This window comes from Cetorhinus maximus, unplaced genomic scaffold (assembly GCF_964194155.1).
Source record: "Cetorhinus maximus unplaced genomic scaffold, sCetMax3.hap1.1 HAP1_SCAFFOLD_1450, whole genome shotgun sequence".
Lineage (NCBI taxonomy): Eukaryota > Metazoa > Chordata > Chondrichthyes > Lamniformes > Cetorhinidae > Cetorhinus > Cetorhinus maximus.
The window spans coordinates 15,660-33,556 of NW_027597391.1; the positions used below are offsets into that span (position 1 = coordinate 15,660).

General features: G+C 47.3%; 1 protein-coding gene across 1 annotated transcript; it reads left to right on the forward strand.

Annotated features, from left to right (window-relative positions):
* The first annotated feature begins 729 nt into the window (after positions 1-729).
* Positions 730-16,673, forward strand: LOC144676239 (major histocompatibility complex class I-related protein 1-like). The gene is made up of 6 exons (XM_078536723.1): positions 730-1,161; positions 5,592-5,840; positions 7,107-7,382; positions 9,409-9,681; positions 14,545-14,666; positions 14,780-16,673. Exons 1-5 carry the CDS (start codon positions 1,083-1,085, stop codon positions 14,622-14,624), a joined length of 957 nt encoding a protein of 318 aa, XP_078392849.1. The 5' UTR covers positions 730-1,082; the 3' UTR covers positions 14,625-14,666; positions 14,780-16,673.
* The last annotated feature ends 1,224 nt before the right edge of the window (positions 16,674-17,897 follow it).

Below are 17,897 nucleotides of genomic sequence, written 5' to 3' on the forward strand. Positions count from 1 at the left end.
GCTGCATTAGAAACATCAATCTATCTCAACAATAAAACCCATTCTCACACACTCACACACTCACTCACACACACACACACAATCTATCTCAACAATAAAACCCATTCACTGTAACCAAAGACTGTGGAAGTCTAAAATCAAAATACTGCCGGTGCTGGAAATCTGAAACAAAAACACAAATAGCTGGAAAAACTCAGCAGGTCTGACAGCATCTGTGGAGAGGCAGACAGAGTTAACGTTTCCAGTCTGTATGACTCTTCATCAGAGCTGTGGAAGTCTAACCGCGGTGTAAGCAGTACCACTCCAACAGGTTTATTGAGAGCATGATGATGCTTTTTGTTAAAATGATTTTAAAAACTGTAAGGTGCAGAATAACGATTGGCTTTTTGGCGCAACAATAGAAATGCAGCTCTTAGCGTTTCCTGAATTGGTTCTTTGTAAGCCTTTAAAAAAATATATATTCTGGTGTGGCGCAACGGGAAAAGATTGGGAGGGTAAAAAGATGTGAAAGAGCCAAAGCCGTAGGGTGCTTCAGCCTGGCGCTGTGCACCCTGCCAAGTGCCGGGTATGGTGACTGGGAGGAGGGAGGCTCTGGGCATCATAACTTGGGAAAAGCTGAGACATTCTAATCGTTCCCCTGCAAAGGACGTTTTGCAACCTGCCTTTGGCGTTCTTGCAAAACGTTCCAGGAAGCAGCTGCCCTTGGCTCTGTTCAGAAGAGTGGCCCAGATATTCCTCCTGTTGATGACACACTCGGGACTGACGTAACCTCAAATGGGGAAGTCAGAGAACTGGGGGTATTTCTGAGCAGAGTGCGAGTTCTCGCACGTTTGGGAGTTCATTCTGAGCTGTCCTTCCCCTGGGCTGGTGCACACCGGACCTGATCCCCTGTTGGACTGGGTGGGTGGGTGGCACTTGCGGAGCCAAGCGCCTTGCTCGGGCTGTCAGACACACCGGGGCTGAGCGAGAGGACCAAAAGGCGACACCTGTAGGGTCCCGGGCCAGAGTGCAGCGTTAATCAGCTCCAGGCACTGCTGCCCTGCTTGTCACACCCAGGACTCGTGCTCTTCCTGCTGCCCGGGATGGAGGGTTGGAACAGACACATAACGGGGCTGAGATTCACCCTGCTGTCCCTATGCACTGCAATCGGCGTCCAAGCAGGTAAGGGTAGGAGTTGCTAGGGAGAACTGAATGGCAGTGAGGTGGTGCCGAGTATGGGCACTGATCCCATGGTGCCAATCAGTGCTGAGGGAGTGCTGAACTGTCAGAGGGTCAGTGCTGAGGGAGTGCTGCACTGTCAGAGGGTCAGTGCTGAGGGAGTGCTGCACTGTCAGAGAGTCAGTGCTGAGGGAGTGCTGCACTGTCAGATGGTCAGTACTGAGGGAGTGCTGAACTGTCAGAGGGTCAATGCTGAGGGAGTGCTGCGCTGTCAGAGGGTCAGTGCTGAGGGAGTGCTGCACTGTCAGAGGGTCAGTACTGAGGGAGTGCTGCACTGTCAGCGGGTCAGTACTGAGGGAGCGTTGCACTGTCAGAGGGTCAGTGCTGAGGGAGTGCTGCACTGTCAGAGGGTCAGTACCGAGGGAGTGCTGCACCATAAGAGGGTCAGTACTGAGGGAGCGTTGCATTGTCAGAGGGTCAGTGCTGAGGGAGTGCTGCACTGTCAGAGGGTCAGTACCGAGGGAGTGCTGCTCTGTCAGAGGGTCAGTACTGAGGGAGTGCTGCACCATAAGAGGGTCAGTACTGAGGGAGTGGTGCACTGTTGGAGGGTCAGTACTGAGGGAGTGGTGCACTGTCAGAGGGTCAGTACTGAGGGAGTGCTGCACTGTCTGAGGGTCAGTGCTGAGGGAGTGCTGCACTGTCAGAGGGTCGGTACCAAGTGAGTGCTTGGACTGGCCATATAAATACTGTGGCTGTAAGAGCAGAGCAGGTCAGAGGCTAGGAATCCTGCAGCAAGTAACTCACCTCCTGACTCCCCAAAGCCTGTCTAACATCAACAAGGCACAAGTAAGGAGTGTGATTCAATACTCCCCACTTGCCTCGATGAGTGCAGCTCCCACAACATTCAAGAAGCTTGACACCATCCAGGACAAAGCAGCCCGTTTGATTGATCCACATTCACTCCCTCCACCACCGACGCAAAGTAGCAGCAGTTCTTGGGCATGTTACATTCTGCCTTCCCCATTACTTCAAGATGTTACATGAAGCTGCTGTGCTCAGCTCATCAGGTGATGACCAAATTTTGGCTCGCTGGAGATTGCTATAACCGCCGATGGGGAAGTGAGAGAACCAAACTTCCTCTGCCCAGCTCAGTTCCAGTTTGGCATCTTTCAGGTCTTGGGTCTACTTTAGGCAATTTCCCCACCAGTCCCTGCCACCCCACCCCAATGCCCCACCACCGCCAAACCCCCCCCAACCACCCCCAGCGCCCTTTGGCTTGAAGGCAATATCCAGTCCAATTCCTATCTCCCCTCCAGTTTTAGCTCTTTCAATTCAGACATGCCTGGAGGCTGATTGTGGCTGCCTAGTTCCCCTGTGCATTTCCAGCTGCCTACAAGCCTTGTGCTCAAGTTTGTCCCCTGCCAAGCCACCCCAATGGTCTGGAGAGGCTGCTGTGCCTACTGTTCCACTGTCGGGGCACATCAGAGCCCAGCCCCATCCTGCCCTCAGCTTCCCTGGTCCGCACTTCAACTAGTCCTCTCCCGGGTAACAGTTGGATCGGGAACCATGCCAGGCTTCTGACTGCAAGGTGATTGGGGCACAAGAATAAAGGAGTCCTTTTTTTTATTCATTCGTGAGATGAGGACGTCGTTGGTTGGGCCAGCATTTATTGCCCATCTCTAGTTGCCCTTGAGAAGGTGGTGGTGAGCTGCCCTCTTGAGCCCCTGCAGTCCATGTGGTGTAGGTACACACACAGTGCTGTTAAGGAGGGAGTTCCAGGATTCTGTCCCTGCGACAGTGAAGGAACAGTGCTATATTTCCAAGTCAGGATGGTGAGTGACTTGGAGGGGAACTTCTAGGTGGTGGTGTTCCCATCTATCTGCTGCCCTTGTCCATCTAGGTGGTAGTGGTCGTGAATGTCGAAGGAGCCTTGGTGAATTCCTGCAGTGCATCTTGTAGATGGTACACACTGCTGCTACTGTGCGTCAGTGGTGGAGGGAGGCAAGTGGGGAGTATTCCATCACACTCCTTACTTGTGCCTTGTAGATGGTGGACAGTCTTTGGGGAGTCAGGAGGTGAGTTAATTGCTGCAGGATTCCTAGCCTCTGACCTGCTCTGCTCTTATAACCACGGTATTTATATGGCCAGTCCAATTCTGTTTCTGTTCAATGGTAACCCCCAGGATGTTGATAGTGGGGAATTCAGTGATTGTAATGCCATTGAATGTCAAGGAGGTGATGGTTAGATTCTCTCTTGTTGGAGATGGTCATTGCCTGGCACTTGTGTGGTGCGACTGTCACTTGCCACTTGTCAGCCCAAGCCTGGATATTGTCCAGGTCTTGCTGCATTTGGACATGGACTGTTTCAGCTGAAAATGGTTGGGCCAAGGACACAACCCTGAGGATTTCCTGCAGTCAAGTCCTGGAACTGAGATGATTGACCTCCAACAAAGAGGTATGACTCCAACTCCGCAAAGAGTTTCCCCCCGATTCCCATTGACTCCAGTTTTGCTCGTGCTCCTTGGTGCAACACTCGGTCAAATGCTGCCTGGGCAACAAGGGCAGTCACTCTCATCTCACCTCGGGAGTTCAGCTCTTTTGCCCATGTTTGAACCAAGGCTGCAATGAGGTCAGGAGCTGAGAGGCCCTGGTGGAACCCAAACTGGGCATGAATGAGCAGGTTATTGCTAAGCAAGTGCCACTTGATAGCACTGTTAACCCCTTCCATCACTTTTCTGATGATCGAGAGTAAACTGATGGGGCAATAATTGGCTGGACTGAGTTCGTCCTGCTTTTTGTGCACAGGACATAGCTGAGCAATTTTCCACATAGCCGGGTAGATGCCAGTGTTGTAACTGTACTGGAACAGCTTGGCTAGGGACGCGGCAAGTTCTGGAGCAGAAGTCTTCAGTACTATTGCTGGAATCTTGTCAGGGCCCAAAGCCTTTGCAGTATCCAGTGCCTTCAGCCATTTCTTGATATCACATGGAGTGAATCGAAGTGGTTGAAGACTGGCATCTGTGATGCTGGGGACCTCCGGAGGAGGCTGAGATGGTTTAATCTTCTGGCTGAAGATTGTAATAAATGCTTCAGCCTTATCTTTTGCACTGATGTGCTGGGCTCCTCCATCATTGAGGATGGGGATATTTGTGGAGCCTCCTCCTCCAGTGAGTTGTTTAATTGTCCACCACCATTCAAGACTTGATGTGGCAGAACTGCCGAGCTTAGATCTGATCTGTTGGTTGCAGAATAGCTGAGCTCTGTCTATCACTTGCTGCTTATGCTGTTTGGCACACAAGTAGTCCTGTGTTATAGCTTCACCAGGTTGACACCTCATTTTTAGGTATGTCAGGTGCTGCCCCTGGCATGCCCTCCTGCACTTTTCATTGATCCAGGGTTGATACCCTGGCTTGGTGATAATTGTAGAGCGAGGGATATGCCAGGCCATGAGGTTACAGATGTTGTTCGAGTGCAATCCTGCTGCTGCTGATCGCCCACAGTGCCTCATGGGTGCCCAATCTTGAGTTGTTAGATCTGTTTGAAATCTATCCCATTTCGCCCGGTGATAGTGCCACACAACACGATGGAGGGTATCCTCAATGTGAAGATGGGACTTCGTCTCCACAAGGACTCTGCGGTGGTCACTGTGAGCAATACTGTCATGGAGAGATGCATCTGTGGTAGGCATGTTGGTGAGGATGAGGTCAAGTATGTTTTTCCCTCTTGTTGGTTCCCTCACCACCTGCCGCACTCTTGCCAAATTTGGAGAGGACTTTGCTGAAAGCACACCTGGAATCTTGAGAGTTGTTTTGATCTCAATAAAAAATATGATATACTTGCATTGGCAGAGTAAATGTTTACCCGATTGGTCCCCAGGAAGAGAGGACTGGGCTTTGATGAGAGGCTGAATAAATTTGGCTGATATCTCTGGAGTTTAGAAGAATGAGAGATGAAACATGCAAAATTCTGAAGGGATTTGACAGGGTCGATGCTAAGAGGCTGTTTCCCCAGATGGGGAGTCTAAAACACAGGATGACAGTCTCAGGATAAGGGGATGATCATTTAGGGCTGATCTGAGGAGAAATTTCTTCACTCAAAAAGTTGTGACTCTTTAGAATTCTCTATCCCAGAGGGTATGCATGCTCCATTGTTGAATACATTTAAGGCTGGGATAAACAGATTTCTGCTTTCTCGGGAAATCAAGGGTTATGGGGAGCGTGCAGGAAGGTGGGGATGAGCCCGAGGATTAGCCAAGATTGTATTGAGTGGTGGAGCAGGCTCAACAGGCCATTTGGTCTCTTCCTGTTCTTATTGCTCGTGTGTTTATGTCCTGCCCCTTCTCCTGAAGGCGAGGAGACAAAGGGGGTTGGCGTTCTGATCTGGGGTTTTGTGTCAGCCCCTTGCTCACGCTTCTTCTCTGTGACTTTCCCTCAGACTCCCACACCTTTCAGCATCTCTTCATCTACTACAAGGACCTCCCTGGCGTGCCGGAATTCTCGGTGGTCGGGATGCTGGATGACCTACAGACACAGTACTACGACAGCTCCCTGAGGAAGGCCGAGCCCAGGCAGCAGTGGATGGCTGACCGTTTTGCGGATGACTACTGGCAGGAGCAGATCAGGACCGCAGACGCTCTTCACATGGTTCTCGTCAACAGCCTTAGTCCATTCCTCACCACCTTTCGTGAGTTTCACTTGATCGTTCCTGTCCTTGTAGGTTAAAATAGAACTGTGGTGACACCAATATGTCAAAGGCTTCCCACTGGAGACATTGAGGACAGCTTCCTCACCTCTCCAGTTACAGAATTAAAAAGGGGAAAAGGAGGACAAGAGCAACGTGCATGTACATAGGGCCTTTAGAATGGTAAAATGTCCCATGGTCCTCATCGAATAAAATTTCACAGCAAGCCATATAAGATGTTAGGATGGATGTCCAAAGTCTAATCAAAGAGGTAGGTTTTAAGAAGAGTCCTAAAGGAGGAAAGTGAGGTAGAGAGGTACGTAAAGTTGGGGAGGGATTCCAGAGCTTGAGGACTAAAGCACAACCACCAATGGTGGAGCGATTGAAGTTCAGGATGTTCAAAAGACCATAATGAGTAGAAGGCAGATATCTATCTCAGAGGGTTGTGGATTGGAGGAGATTATAGAGAGAGGGATGGGCAAGGCCATGGAGGGATTTAAAAACAAGGATGAGAATTTTAAAATCGAGACATTGCTTGACCAGGAGCCAATGTAGATCAGCGAACACAGGGGTGAAAGGGGGTCAGTACTTGGTGTGAGTTAGGACGTTGGCAGCAGAGTCTTTAATGACCTCAACATTATGGAGGGTAGAATGTAGGAGAGCATTGAAGTAGTCAAGGCTAGGGGTAACAAGGGCAAGGATGCAGGCTCTAGAAGCAGATGAGCTGAGACAGGGCGATGTTACAGAGGTGAAAATAGGCAGACTTAGTGATGCAAGGATATCTGATTGGAAGCTCACTTCCAGGTCAAATTTTGCACCAAGGTTGCAAACATTCTGGCTTAGCCTCAGACTATTGCCAGGAAGAGTGATGGTGTCAATGGTTCGAAGAAGAGTGCAGCATAGCATGCCAGGAGCAGCACCAGGCATACCTAAAAATGAGGTGTCAACCTAGTGAAGCAATAACACAGGACTACTTGTGTGCCAAACAGCATAAGCAGCAAGTGAAGGTGCAGGTGGGTCTCATGGACAAGATGAGCTCAGGGAGAGCATGTGGGGAAACAGAAGAGAAACTAGAGAAAGAGAGCACTCACTGACCACAGCCCCTCATCAGGACCTCCCCCTCTGTACAGACACACTCATATTTACATTAATGTACACCATACATTTACTCAGTCAGGCATTACGGGTGCTCAAGGGGGCTCGACCCAACAGAGAGGTGCATGGAGAGTTCTTCCATTAATGCCTGGTTGACCTGTTGATCATTTGCAGGTATCACATACATCCAGGGGCTCTGGAGCTGCATGCTACAAAACAACAAGAATGCCAACAAGAACGGCCTTGTAAAGATGAAAAATAGTTATGGAGTGATTCAATGTGAAATAACCACCATGCTTTGCAGGGGGACGAGTATATTAGCTTTACTGAATAAAGAATTTGAAAGCATCCTCAACCAAAATATCGCTTTGGTCCAGAAACTGAACACCAGCTGTGTTCAAAATCTTCAGTCAAATCTTCAAGCTGGTAAAGCAGCCCTGGAAAGAAAAGGCAAGTTGTACTGTACAATTGGATTCTCAATGTGATCTGGATCCGGATTCTGAGTGTGATCTGGATCCGGATTCTGAGTGTGATCTGGATCCGGATTCTGAGTGTGATCTGGATCTGGATTCTGAGTGTGATCTGGATACGGATTCTGAGTGTGATTTGGATCCAGATTCTGAGTGTGATCTGGATTTGAATTCTAAGTGTGATCTGGATATGGATTCTGAGTGTGATCTGGATCCGGATTCTCAATGTGACCTGGAACTGGGTAATGAGTATGATCTGGATTCAGATTCTGATTGTGATCTAGATCTAGATTCTGGGTGTGATATGGATTCAGATTCTCAGTGTGATCTGGATTCTGATTCTGAATGTGATGTAGATCTACATTCTGAGTGTGATCTGGATCCAGATTCTGAGTGTGATCTGGATTCTGATTCTCAGTGTGATATGGATATGGATTCTGAGTGTGATCTGGATCCGGATTCTGAGTGTGATCTGGATCCAGATTCTGAGTGTGATCTGGATTCGGGTTCTGAGTGTGATCTGGATGTGGATTCTGAGTGTGATCTGGATTTGGATTCTGAGTGTGTTCTGGATCCGGATTCTCAATGTGATCTGGAACCAAATTCTCAATGTGATCTGGATCTGGGTGATGAGTATGAGCTGGATCTAGATTCTGAGTGTGTTCTGGATGCAGTTTATCAATGTGATCTGGATCCAAATTCGCAATGTGATTTGGATCTGGGTGACGAGCATGATTTGGATCTAGATTCTGAGTGTGACCTGGGCCTGAATTCTCAATGTGGTATGGATCCAGATTGTGAGTGTGTTCTGGTTTTAGATTCTCAAAGTGACATGGTTCCAGATTCTGAGTGTGACATGGATCCAGATTCTCAATGTGATCTAGATCTGGGTGATGAGTATGATCTGGGTCTAGATTCTCTGAGTGTGAAATGGATCTGGATTCTGAGTGTGATCTAGATTCTTATTCTGAGAATGATCTGGATTATAATTCTGAGTGTGGTCTGGATCTGCATTCTGAGCATTATCTAGATTTGTATTCTAAGTGTGATCTGGATTCGGATTCTGAGTGTGTTCTGGATCCAGTTTCTCAAAGTGATCTGGATCTGGGTGATGAGTATAATCTGGATCTAAATTCTCTGAGTGATATGGATCCAGATTCTGAGTGTGATCTAGTTTCTTATTCTAAAAATGATCTGGATCTAGATTCTCTGAGTGTGATATGGATCCAGATTCTGAGTGTGATCTAGATTCTTATTCTGAGAATGATCTGGATTCAGATTCTCTGAGTGTGATCTGGATCTGGATTCAGAGCATTATCTGGAGTCGGATTCTGAGTGTGATTTGGATTCAGAATCTGAGTGTGACCTGGATTCAGACTCTGAGTGTGACCTGGATTCAGATTCTGAGTGTGACCTGGATTCAGATTCTGAGTATGATCTGGATTCAGATTCTGAGTGTGACCTGGATTCAGATTCTGAGTGTGACCTGGATTCAGATTCTGAGTGTGACCTGGATTCAGATTCTGAGTGTGACCTGGATTCAGACTCTGAATGTGACCTGGATTCAGATTCTGAGTGTGATCTGGATTCAGATTCTGAGTGTGACCTGGATTCAGACTCTGAATGTGACCTGGATTCAGATTCTGAGTGTGATCTGGATTCAGATTCTGAGTGTGATCTGGATTCAGATTCTGAGTGTGATCTGGATTCAGATTCTGAATGTGACCTGGATTCAGATTCTGAGTGTGACCTGGATTCAGATTCTGAGTGTGACCTGGATTCAAACTCTGAGTGTGACCTGGATTCAGATTCTGAGTGTGACCTGGATTCAGATTCTGAGTGTGATCTGGATTCAGATTCTGAGTGTGACCTGGATTCAGATTCTGAGTGTGATCTGGATTCAGATTCTGAATGTGACCTGGATTCGAATTCTGATTGTGATCTGTTGGATGAATGTCAAATTAAGTTTCTAGAAATAGTGTCTTTACTTCTTCCTTTTTGCTCAGTTGCCCCCAAGGTGCTGGTTTTCAGTAAGAGGTCCACTGATGGCTCCACATCTCTCCTTTGTCTTCTCACTGCCTTCTATCCCCGAGCCATCAATGCCACCTGGCTGCGGAATGGAGAGCCCGTATTGGATGCCATTACAGTGACCGTTCTGCCAAACTACAATGCAACATACAGAATGGAGATCCTCATAGGCATTGAGGAAAATAACCCAAAGAGCTACTCCTGTCAGGTTCAACATAGCAGCCTGCCGAAGACACTGACAGTGAAGTCGGGTAAGTCACCACAGAATGATAAAGTGCCAAAGGCGGCCATTTGACCCATCGTGCCTATGACAGGTCTTTGGGCGAGCAATCCAGTCAGGCACGTTCCCTCCAAGTTCACTGCCCTACTGCCTTGGAAATTCATCCCCTAAAAATACATCTAATTCCTTCTTAACATTTATTACTGCATCCTCTGCCTGTTTTGGCAGTGCTGGTCACAACAGCTCACTGTATCAAAACAAAATGTCCTCATCTCTCCTCTGGCTCATTTACTGATTAGATTAAATCTGTGTGCTCTGGTTACCGACTCTCATTGCCAATGGAAACTGAAATAGAGAGAAACTTGAGGGAAAGAGAGTTTGGTGAAACAAATGGAAGTGTGAGGGGAGGTTAAACTATACAGGTTGACCAGCATCAGGCTGGACAGTAACTGGAATTAAACTATAAACATGTTAATCATGGCATGGTCGGGGGTCCAACAATCACTCGCCAGCCTGGGGAGTTCAGTTGTTCAACTTTAAAGACGTGGGTCACTTAAGAAAAGCCAGCACAGGTTCGATAAAGGGAAATCATTTGTGATTAACTCAACTGAATCCCTGGAGGTTGGAAGAGAAGTTTGATTGAGGTAGTGGATCAGATGATGTACAAATGGACTTTCAGAAGGCATTCAATGAAGTGCCACATGGGAGGCTTTGAAAAAAAAGGAAGCCCATGGAAGTAAGGGGAAAGTAAACAGCATGCATGCAAAATTGGCTCGGCGACAGGAACCAAACAGTGGGTGGTGGAGGTGTTTCGGACTGAGAGGCGGTTTGCAGTCGTTTTCCACATGGGTCGGTTTTGGGTCCATTGATCTTTTCGCTTGTTATATCAATAAACCAGTCTCAAGAATAGGGAGCAGCATTATAAACTTTGCAGATGCTCAAAAACTTGGCAAAGCAGTGGATGGTGATGAGGCTAGTTATAGGCTTCAGTGTGACATAGACGGGATGGTGAAAAGAGTAGAAACATGACAGATGAAGTTTAACGTGGAGAAGTGTAAAACACTTCACTTTTGGAGAACTAAAATAGAAAAAAAATAGTATACTTAAATGGCACCATTTTGAAAAGTGAAAGCCTGGTGTCCATGTACTCAAATCTTTTTAAAAAGTGGCACTACAAGTTAAACTGTCCCAGGATAAGGGGCTGATCATTTAGGACTGAGATGAGGAGAAATTTCTTCACTCAAAGGGTTGCGAATGTTTGAAATTCTCTACCCCAGAGGCTTGTGGATGCCCCATCGTTGAACACATTTAAGGGTGAGATGGACAGATTTTTAGTCTCTCAGGGAACTAAGGGATATGGGGACTGGTTGGGAAAGTGGAGCTGAAGCCCAAGATCAACCATAATTGTATTGAATGGTGGAGCAGGCTCGATGGGACATGTGGTCTAATCCTGCTCCTATTTATTAGGCTTTTATGTTGATAATGTGGTTATAAAAGCAGATGGGTTACCTCAGTTTATAAGTAGAGGCACAGAATATAAAATCGAGGCATTGCATATAGAACTTTATAAACCAGTGGTTCAGCCTCAGGTGGGCATTGTGGACAATTCTGGGTGCCACACTTTAGGAAAGATGTAAAGGCCTTAGAAAGCTACACGGGAAGGTTTACGAAGGAAGAGGGACTTCAGTTATGAAAAGAAATTTGAAATGTTCGGACTGCTTTCCTTGGAACAACGAAGGTTAAGAGCTACCATAGATCGCAGCATATAAGTCAACCTGGTGAATAAGGTGACTTCATTTCTTCCACTTTAAAAATCATACTTTGACAAATACTTGACCCACCCTTTTCAGCCACATTATGCTATACTCACGTTAAGAGTCAGCCTCAATTTTTCACCCCACAAATGCATGTTTTACTTACTGGTACCTTATAACTGGATGCAAGAGATCAAACAAGTGACCCAGACTGTGTTGAGAAAGTGCGCAGGAGTTTAAGACATGCCCACATAGAGCAAACCCCTATGTGAACAACAAAGATGGCAGCCACACATACCTATGCCTGCAGTTCACTGTTACACCCAGTGTAAAAACCGACCTCCATTTTTGGAGGGATTTTTTGAGGTTTCACAGGCCGACGTATACAACGACACCGTCGAGATTTTCCAGATGAGGAAAGGTCTTGCTAGAGTGGATGGAGAAAACCTATTTCCTCTGGTGATGGGTCAAGAACTAGAAGTTATAGATTTACAATCATTGGTCAATGATCCAGAGAGGAGAAGAGATTCTGGGATTTCAAATGCTGTGCTTGAAAAGGCGGTGGAAGATGATTACATAATTTTAAAAGGAAGTTGGATACACACTTAAGGATGATGAATTTGCTGTGAAAGAGAATGTTGGGGAGGTCAGGGTGTGCTGGGTGACACCTGAAATTGGCGGGCCTCACGGCTTCACTATTCCCGTAAGGTCATTGAACTCTTTTGCGGCACTGCCTCCAGGTTCGAGGTGTTAACAGGGTCCAAGCCAGTTGGTGAAGCAGAAACTAAGACACAGAGTTTTCCTTTATTGAGAGAGTTTACTGACTTGTTCAGTCTCACTCTTCTCCTCCCATTTATATGTTCTTTTAAAATAAAACAAATGATCAATAAATTAAACTAATGACAGAGGGTGACGGCTCCTCGTGGGGCACTGCAACAAAAATGAAAACTTCAACAGAAACTAACAAAATCAAATTAACATGCTGTCACTGGGCCTGGCGATGCACTCCAGCCTCCATGGTGCCCACCAGTTGTGGAAGGATCCCTTATTTATATGTGCTCGAAGACATTTAATACCCATCACCTTTTCTCTTAACCTCAGCAATGTAATTGACATTAACACACCTTATCATATGAAATAGAAGCTGAAATAGACCATATGGCCCCTTGAGCCTGCTCCACCATCTGTTTGCGTTTTGAATTCCACATTCCCATTGAGCTCTGATAACTTTTGATTCCCTTGCCTAACAAGAATCCACCTACTTCTGCCTTAATAATATTTAGTGATCCTGCCTCCATCACCTTCTGAGGCAAAGAGTTTCAAAGCCACACAAACCCACTGAGAGAAAAATAATTCTCCCAATGTTTGACCTAAAAGGGAAACCCCTAATTTTAAAGTAGTGCCCCCTAGTTTTGGACTCACCCACTAAAGAAAACATCCTTCCAATGATCACCTTGTCAAGACCATTCAGGGTCTTGTATACTTCAACCAAGTCACCCCTCACAGTCTGTCTAACCGTTCCTCATAAGTCAACCCACTCATTCCAGGTATTAATCTGTTAAACCTTCTTTAAGCTACTTCTAACACATTTACATCCTTCCTTAAATAAGGAGACCAAAACCGCACCCAGTATTCGAGATGTGGTCTCAACAATGTCCTGTGTAACTGAAGCATAACATCCTCATTTTTATGTTCAATTCTTTTGTAATAAAAGATAGCATTCCATTAGCCTTCTTAATTATTTGCTGTACCTGCATACCACCTTTTTGTGACTCATGCACTAGAACACCTAGATCCCTCTGCACCTCAGAATTATGCAGTCATTCTCCGTCTAAGTAATACCCTGCTTTTCTTATTTTTCCTGCCAAAGTGAACAACTTCACGTTTTCTCACATTAAACTCCATCTGCCAAATTTTTGCCCTCTCACTCAACCTACCCATATCCATCCGAAAACTCCAGATATCCTCTTCATAACATACTTCTTTGCCTATCTTTGAGTCATCTGCAAATTTAGCTACCATGCTTTCACTTCCTTCATCGAAGTGGTTGATATAAATTGTAAAAAAGTTGAGGCACCAGCATGTACCCTGCAGGACTCCACTCGTCACATCCTGCCAGTCAGAAATGTAATTGATAAGACACTGACTCCAGGGGCCACACTCCTGCCACTTCCACCATGCTTATTTTGAGAGGCTGGCCCCTTTGTCCTGGCTGCGGACACGATCCTTCTCTCCGAGCCATCATAGTGTAAAGTAGGAGCTCTGGAAGAGTGTGAGAGCCAAGGGGAGCAGCCTTCCCGGTCATGTTTCCGTCCTTGTGCTTGTGCTGAGGCCCCAGGACCAATCGCGGATGCAATCATTCTGACCCTCTGACCCCTCCCATTAATGGCTGTGGGTCACATTCCATGATGAGTGAGGAAATCTGGAAGCTGGTTTAAAGCCATGGCTGAGTTAAACAGCCATGGCAAAGCACTCTTCTCTCACAATCTAACCCGCTGCCATCCCTTCAATCCCACTCACCCCCACCCCGGCAGCCCATGGTGAACAAGTTGGTTTGGTGAAAATTCTGCTCATGGTGTCTCATGGTGTGGACATGTCGAGGATCTGGGATGGTAGCAAGGGTCACACAGTCGTTAACCAGGTATTCAACAGAACCCCATTTCCTACAGAAAGCCCACAGGATTATTCTCCTTGAAGTTGGCGCCCACCGGGAACTGGTGGGCAATCCAAGATGGGCCACTCTCGAGCTCTCTGGGGAGGATCCTGACGTAGGGCAGTCACTCAGGAAGTGGCGAGCGAATAGGGAGCCTGCGCTCCACCCGCTCAAAGCCAATGGAAAGGAAACATCAGGCAGGGTGTGGAATGGGGGCCCGTTGGCTGCCTGTCAAAACCCATTGATGCAAAAGTTGAAAGGTGAGTGGTTTCACAGTTGGGCCATTGCTGTTTGGGAGGGTGGTGGGGGGTGGTGGTGGGGAGGCGGCTGGGTTTGGGGGTGTGGGGGTTTGTTGGGGTTGTGGGGGAGTGCCCCCATTATCAGAGCCGTTAGTTAGTGGGCGCTGAAGTGGGCTTGGGCAGTCAGCTCCTTGTCTTGCACTGTCCCTGCCCCTTAATGCCCTGTGTGTTCTTTCCTTGGTGTGCAGGCATCAAAGGGGTGAGTGAGACCATTCATTCTGGCCCAGTCCTCGGCCTCTTGCTGGCAATAATGGGAGGAGTGATCTAGGGACCCGGAGCAGCTGAGATGGAGGATAAGGTATAAGCACAGGTGAGTAAGGATGGGAATCCAGGTCTCACGTCTTGTTCTTCGAATAAAAGTAAATGACAGGTTATCGAGCGGCAATGTTCCAACTCTAACCTCCTCCTGTTTCTCCTTCCCAGGCAAACTTTAATCTCTCAACCAATCCAAGAGTCTTACCAGCTGCCCAGTTCAGAATCCCAGATGGAGACTCTCTCTCTCTCTCTGTTCTACTGACGAATGACTGAACAGCTTCACCGTTGCCTCTAACATGATAACTGCTCGGAGATGGACCTCCTGCCGATTTGATTGCCTCATTTTGTTTTTTCTAACTGATTTTTCAATGTTTTGTCAGTTTCCATTCTGAACTTGTGTTCAGCACACTGCCCTTGATCTTTGAACCCTGGGTCCTGTGCAGCATCTTGCCCTTTGAACCCTGACTTACCGATCAGCACCTTGACCTTTGAACCTCAGGGATCCCAAAATCCCATTCAGACGCTCTGGAGCACCATTCATGGCTTATAGGAGATAGGTTAGAGCCTGTCCTCGGTCTAATTCCAAGCCTCTCCCAAGAAATGAAACAAAATGTCCGGCCTGTGCCGTGGAGGGTTGGGCCTAAGCATGTTGACAGGACAGCGAACTTCACTGGGCAGCTGGCAGTGCCTTCGCCCCACGGTAAGAATGCGAGATGCTGAGCTTGGATAGTGAGGGAGCTGTTGTGTTCCGACACCATAAACTATAATAGAAACCCCTGGCAGGCTAGGGGAGGGGAGAGCAGCGCCATACTGTACATTTCATTCAAAATGTGAATGGTAGCCCTTGGATACTGGGACAACCATTCATCCAATCGGGTGGGGCAGATTTCACCAATCAGGGCACCCGCCAGTGGGCAACACCGGAATAAATCACCACGGAGCGATGTGCAAACCATTAGTCGCTGGGTAGAACAGAGCTTGAATATTGCTGAGAAAAGAGACAAGCTGTCTAAGCTTTTCGACTTGCACTCATCAGGACAGACTCGCAAGAATACCAGATCGAAAGGGAAAGTGCAGGGTGAGAAGCTGTGATGGCCTGTCTCTATTCTCAGCGATATATGAACTCTTTAATTCATAGACTACTGTTAACAAATATGGACAGTAGTGTAATCAATATAGAAGCAATTTATTGTGGATGCTGGATATCTGAAATGGAAACAGAAAAATTCTGGAAATACTCGGCGAAGAAGGTTTGCTTCAGGTCGGTTCAACAGAAGGTTAATCACCTCTGCGGCATTTGCAAACTCTCTCAATTCCTGGATTTATTTTAACTGGAAATGATAGATATTTTGAATCTTTATTTTGAAACGTCCTGTGTAAAGGTTTTTAATTCCTTGATGTTGAAGCATGTAGCGAGAGCAGGTCATCCTGTGGGATTACAAAGGACCTATTGCCATGTGCTGAGTTAGCTCTGTGAGGGTTTCACATGGGGAAGGGTCTCACCGGTCAGGCTGGAGTGAGTGCAGGTTGGCGGTCTCTGCTATGACCTTTACTTAAGGCATTCATACACCTGACTGAGGGGCTGCTGTGTGTGTACAGCTGCTGGGGGTCAACTGATGGGTCGGCACAAGTGCAATATACAGCACGCTCAAGACTGACTCTTCACCTCTGGGATCTGGGCTCCAATTCAGACCATGCTGAAAGGTTGAAATTCACCCTCTGTGGCTTGTCAGGCTCTGAAGACTCTGTGGAGCCTGCATTCAACTCCACTTCCTCAGTGAGAACTGGAAGCTTTACTCTGTGGCTAACTATGCTCTAACTGACCATTAGCTTGAAGCTAATGCTGAAAGCCTAAAATAGGGAGAGCGCTACTGTCCATCTCCATCCCCCCTCCTTTGAACGGGATACAGAGGGGACAATACCTGGTGTGTTTAGCAGACTGCGTGCAATCCCCATGCTTGTGGGGCTGTATTGTGTGATTCTGTGAGATCAGAAATGTTTCCATTCTACAGACTCCAGGTGTGGGCTGTTGAAGCAGAATAAAATGATTGTTGTGAATCAATTCAGTAACATTGATTCATATATTCTCATATATTTCAGAGAACTGCAAGTACAGCTTTCAGTCCTGGGACACCCCAATGTGTTTTACAGCCAACCAATGCCTTTTGAGGTGCAGTCACTGTTTTAATGTCAGAAACAAGGCAGCCAATTTGTGCACAGCAAGCTCCCACAAACAGCAATATGATAATGACCTGAGTATCTATTTTATTTCTGGGTGATGGTCAAGGGGAAATATTCACCAGGAAATCAGGGGAGCACACTGGCTGCTCTTCCAAAGGTGTCGTGGATCTTTTACATAGACTGGATGCAGCTAAGCTGCATATCCACAACACGGTGCATCCGACAGTGTAGCATTCCCTCAGTACTCATCCTCTGACAGAGCAGCACTCCCTCAGTAGTCACCCTCTGACAGTGCAGCACTCCCTTAGCACTCACCCTCTGACAGTGCAGCACTCCCTCAGTGCTGACCCTCTGACAGTGCAGCACTCCCTTAGCACTGACCCTCTGACAGTGCAGCACTCCCTCAGTACTCACCCTCTGACAGTGCAGCACTCTATCAGTACTGACCCTCTGACAGTGCAACACTCCCTCAGTACTCACCCTCTGACAGTGCAGCACTCCCTCACTACTGACCCTCTGACAGTGCAGCACTCCCTTAGCACTCACCCTCTGACAGTGCAGCACTCCCTCAGTGCTGACCATCTGACAGTACAGCACTCTATCAGTACTGACCCTCTGACAGTGCAGCACTCCCTCAGTACTGACCCTCTGACAGTGCAGCACTCCCTCAGTGCTGACCCTCTGACAGTACAGCACTCCCTCAGTACTGACCCTCTGACAGTGCAGCACTCCCTCAGCACTGACCTTCCGACAGTGCAACGCTCCATCACTCTGTATCATTCCTGATCCTTCCCTCCCCGATGGTTAGGGACTGACCCTCACAGTGGCTGGAATCCTGGGCTGTTTAATTGATATCTCAGTGCGATGCAATCACCAAAATAGTAGTATGGGCACAAGGGAACACAAATCCCTGCATTTACAACCCAGCTAAGCTGACGGGCTCCTGATTAATAAATGTCGAGGCAGGAAATGAAGGTGCAGAGTCTCGCGGCAGTAAGAGCAGCTGTCTACGACCCGATGAAGTGGAGAATCTGCTCAAGGTGGACGAGAGCAGGCTGGGTCTCTTCATCACACGGGGATTAATTCCATGTGAAAATGAAACGGA

Excerpts from the sequence above, each read along its gene's own strand:
- LOC144676239 (XM_078536723.1), top strand. The coding sequence starts at position 1,083 with ATGGAGGGTTGGAACAGACACATAACGGGGCTGAGATTCACCCTGCTG. Across the intron at positions 5,841-7,106 it reads TCCATTCCTCACCACCTTTC|GTATCACATACATCCAGGGG; the intron begins GTGAGTTTCACT and ends GATCATTTGCAG. Across the intron at positions 7,383-9,408 it reads AGCAGCCCTGGAAAGAAAAG|TTGCCCCCAAGGTGCTGGTT; the intron begins GCAAGTTGTACT and ends CTTTTTGCTCAG.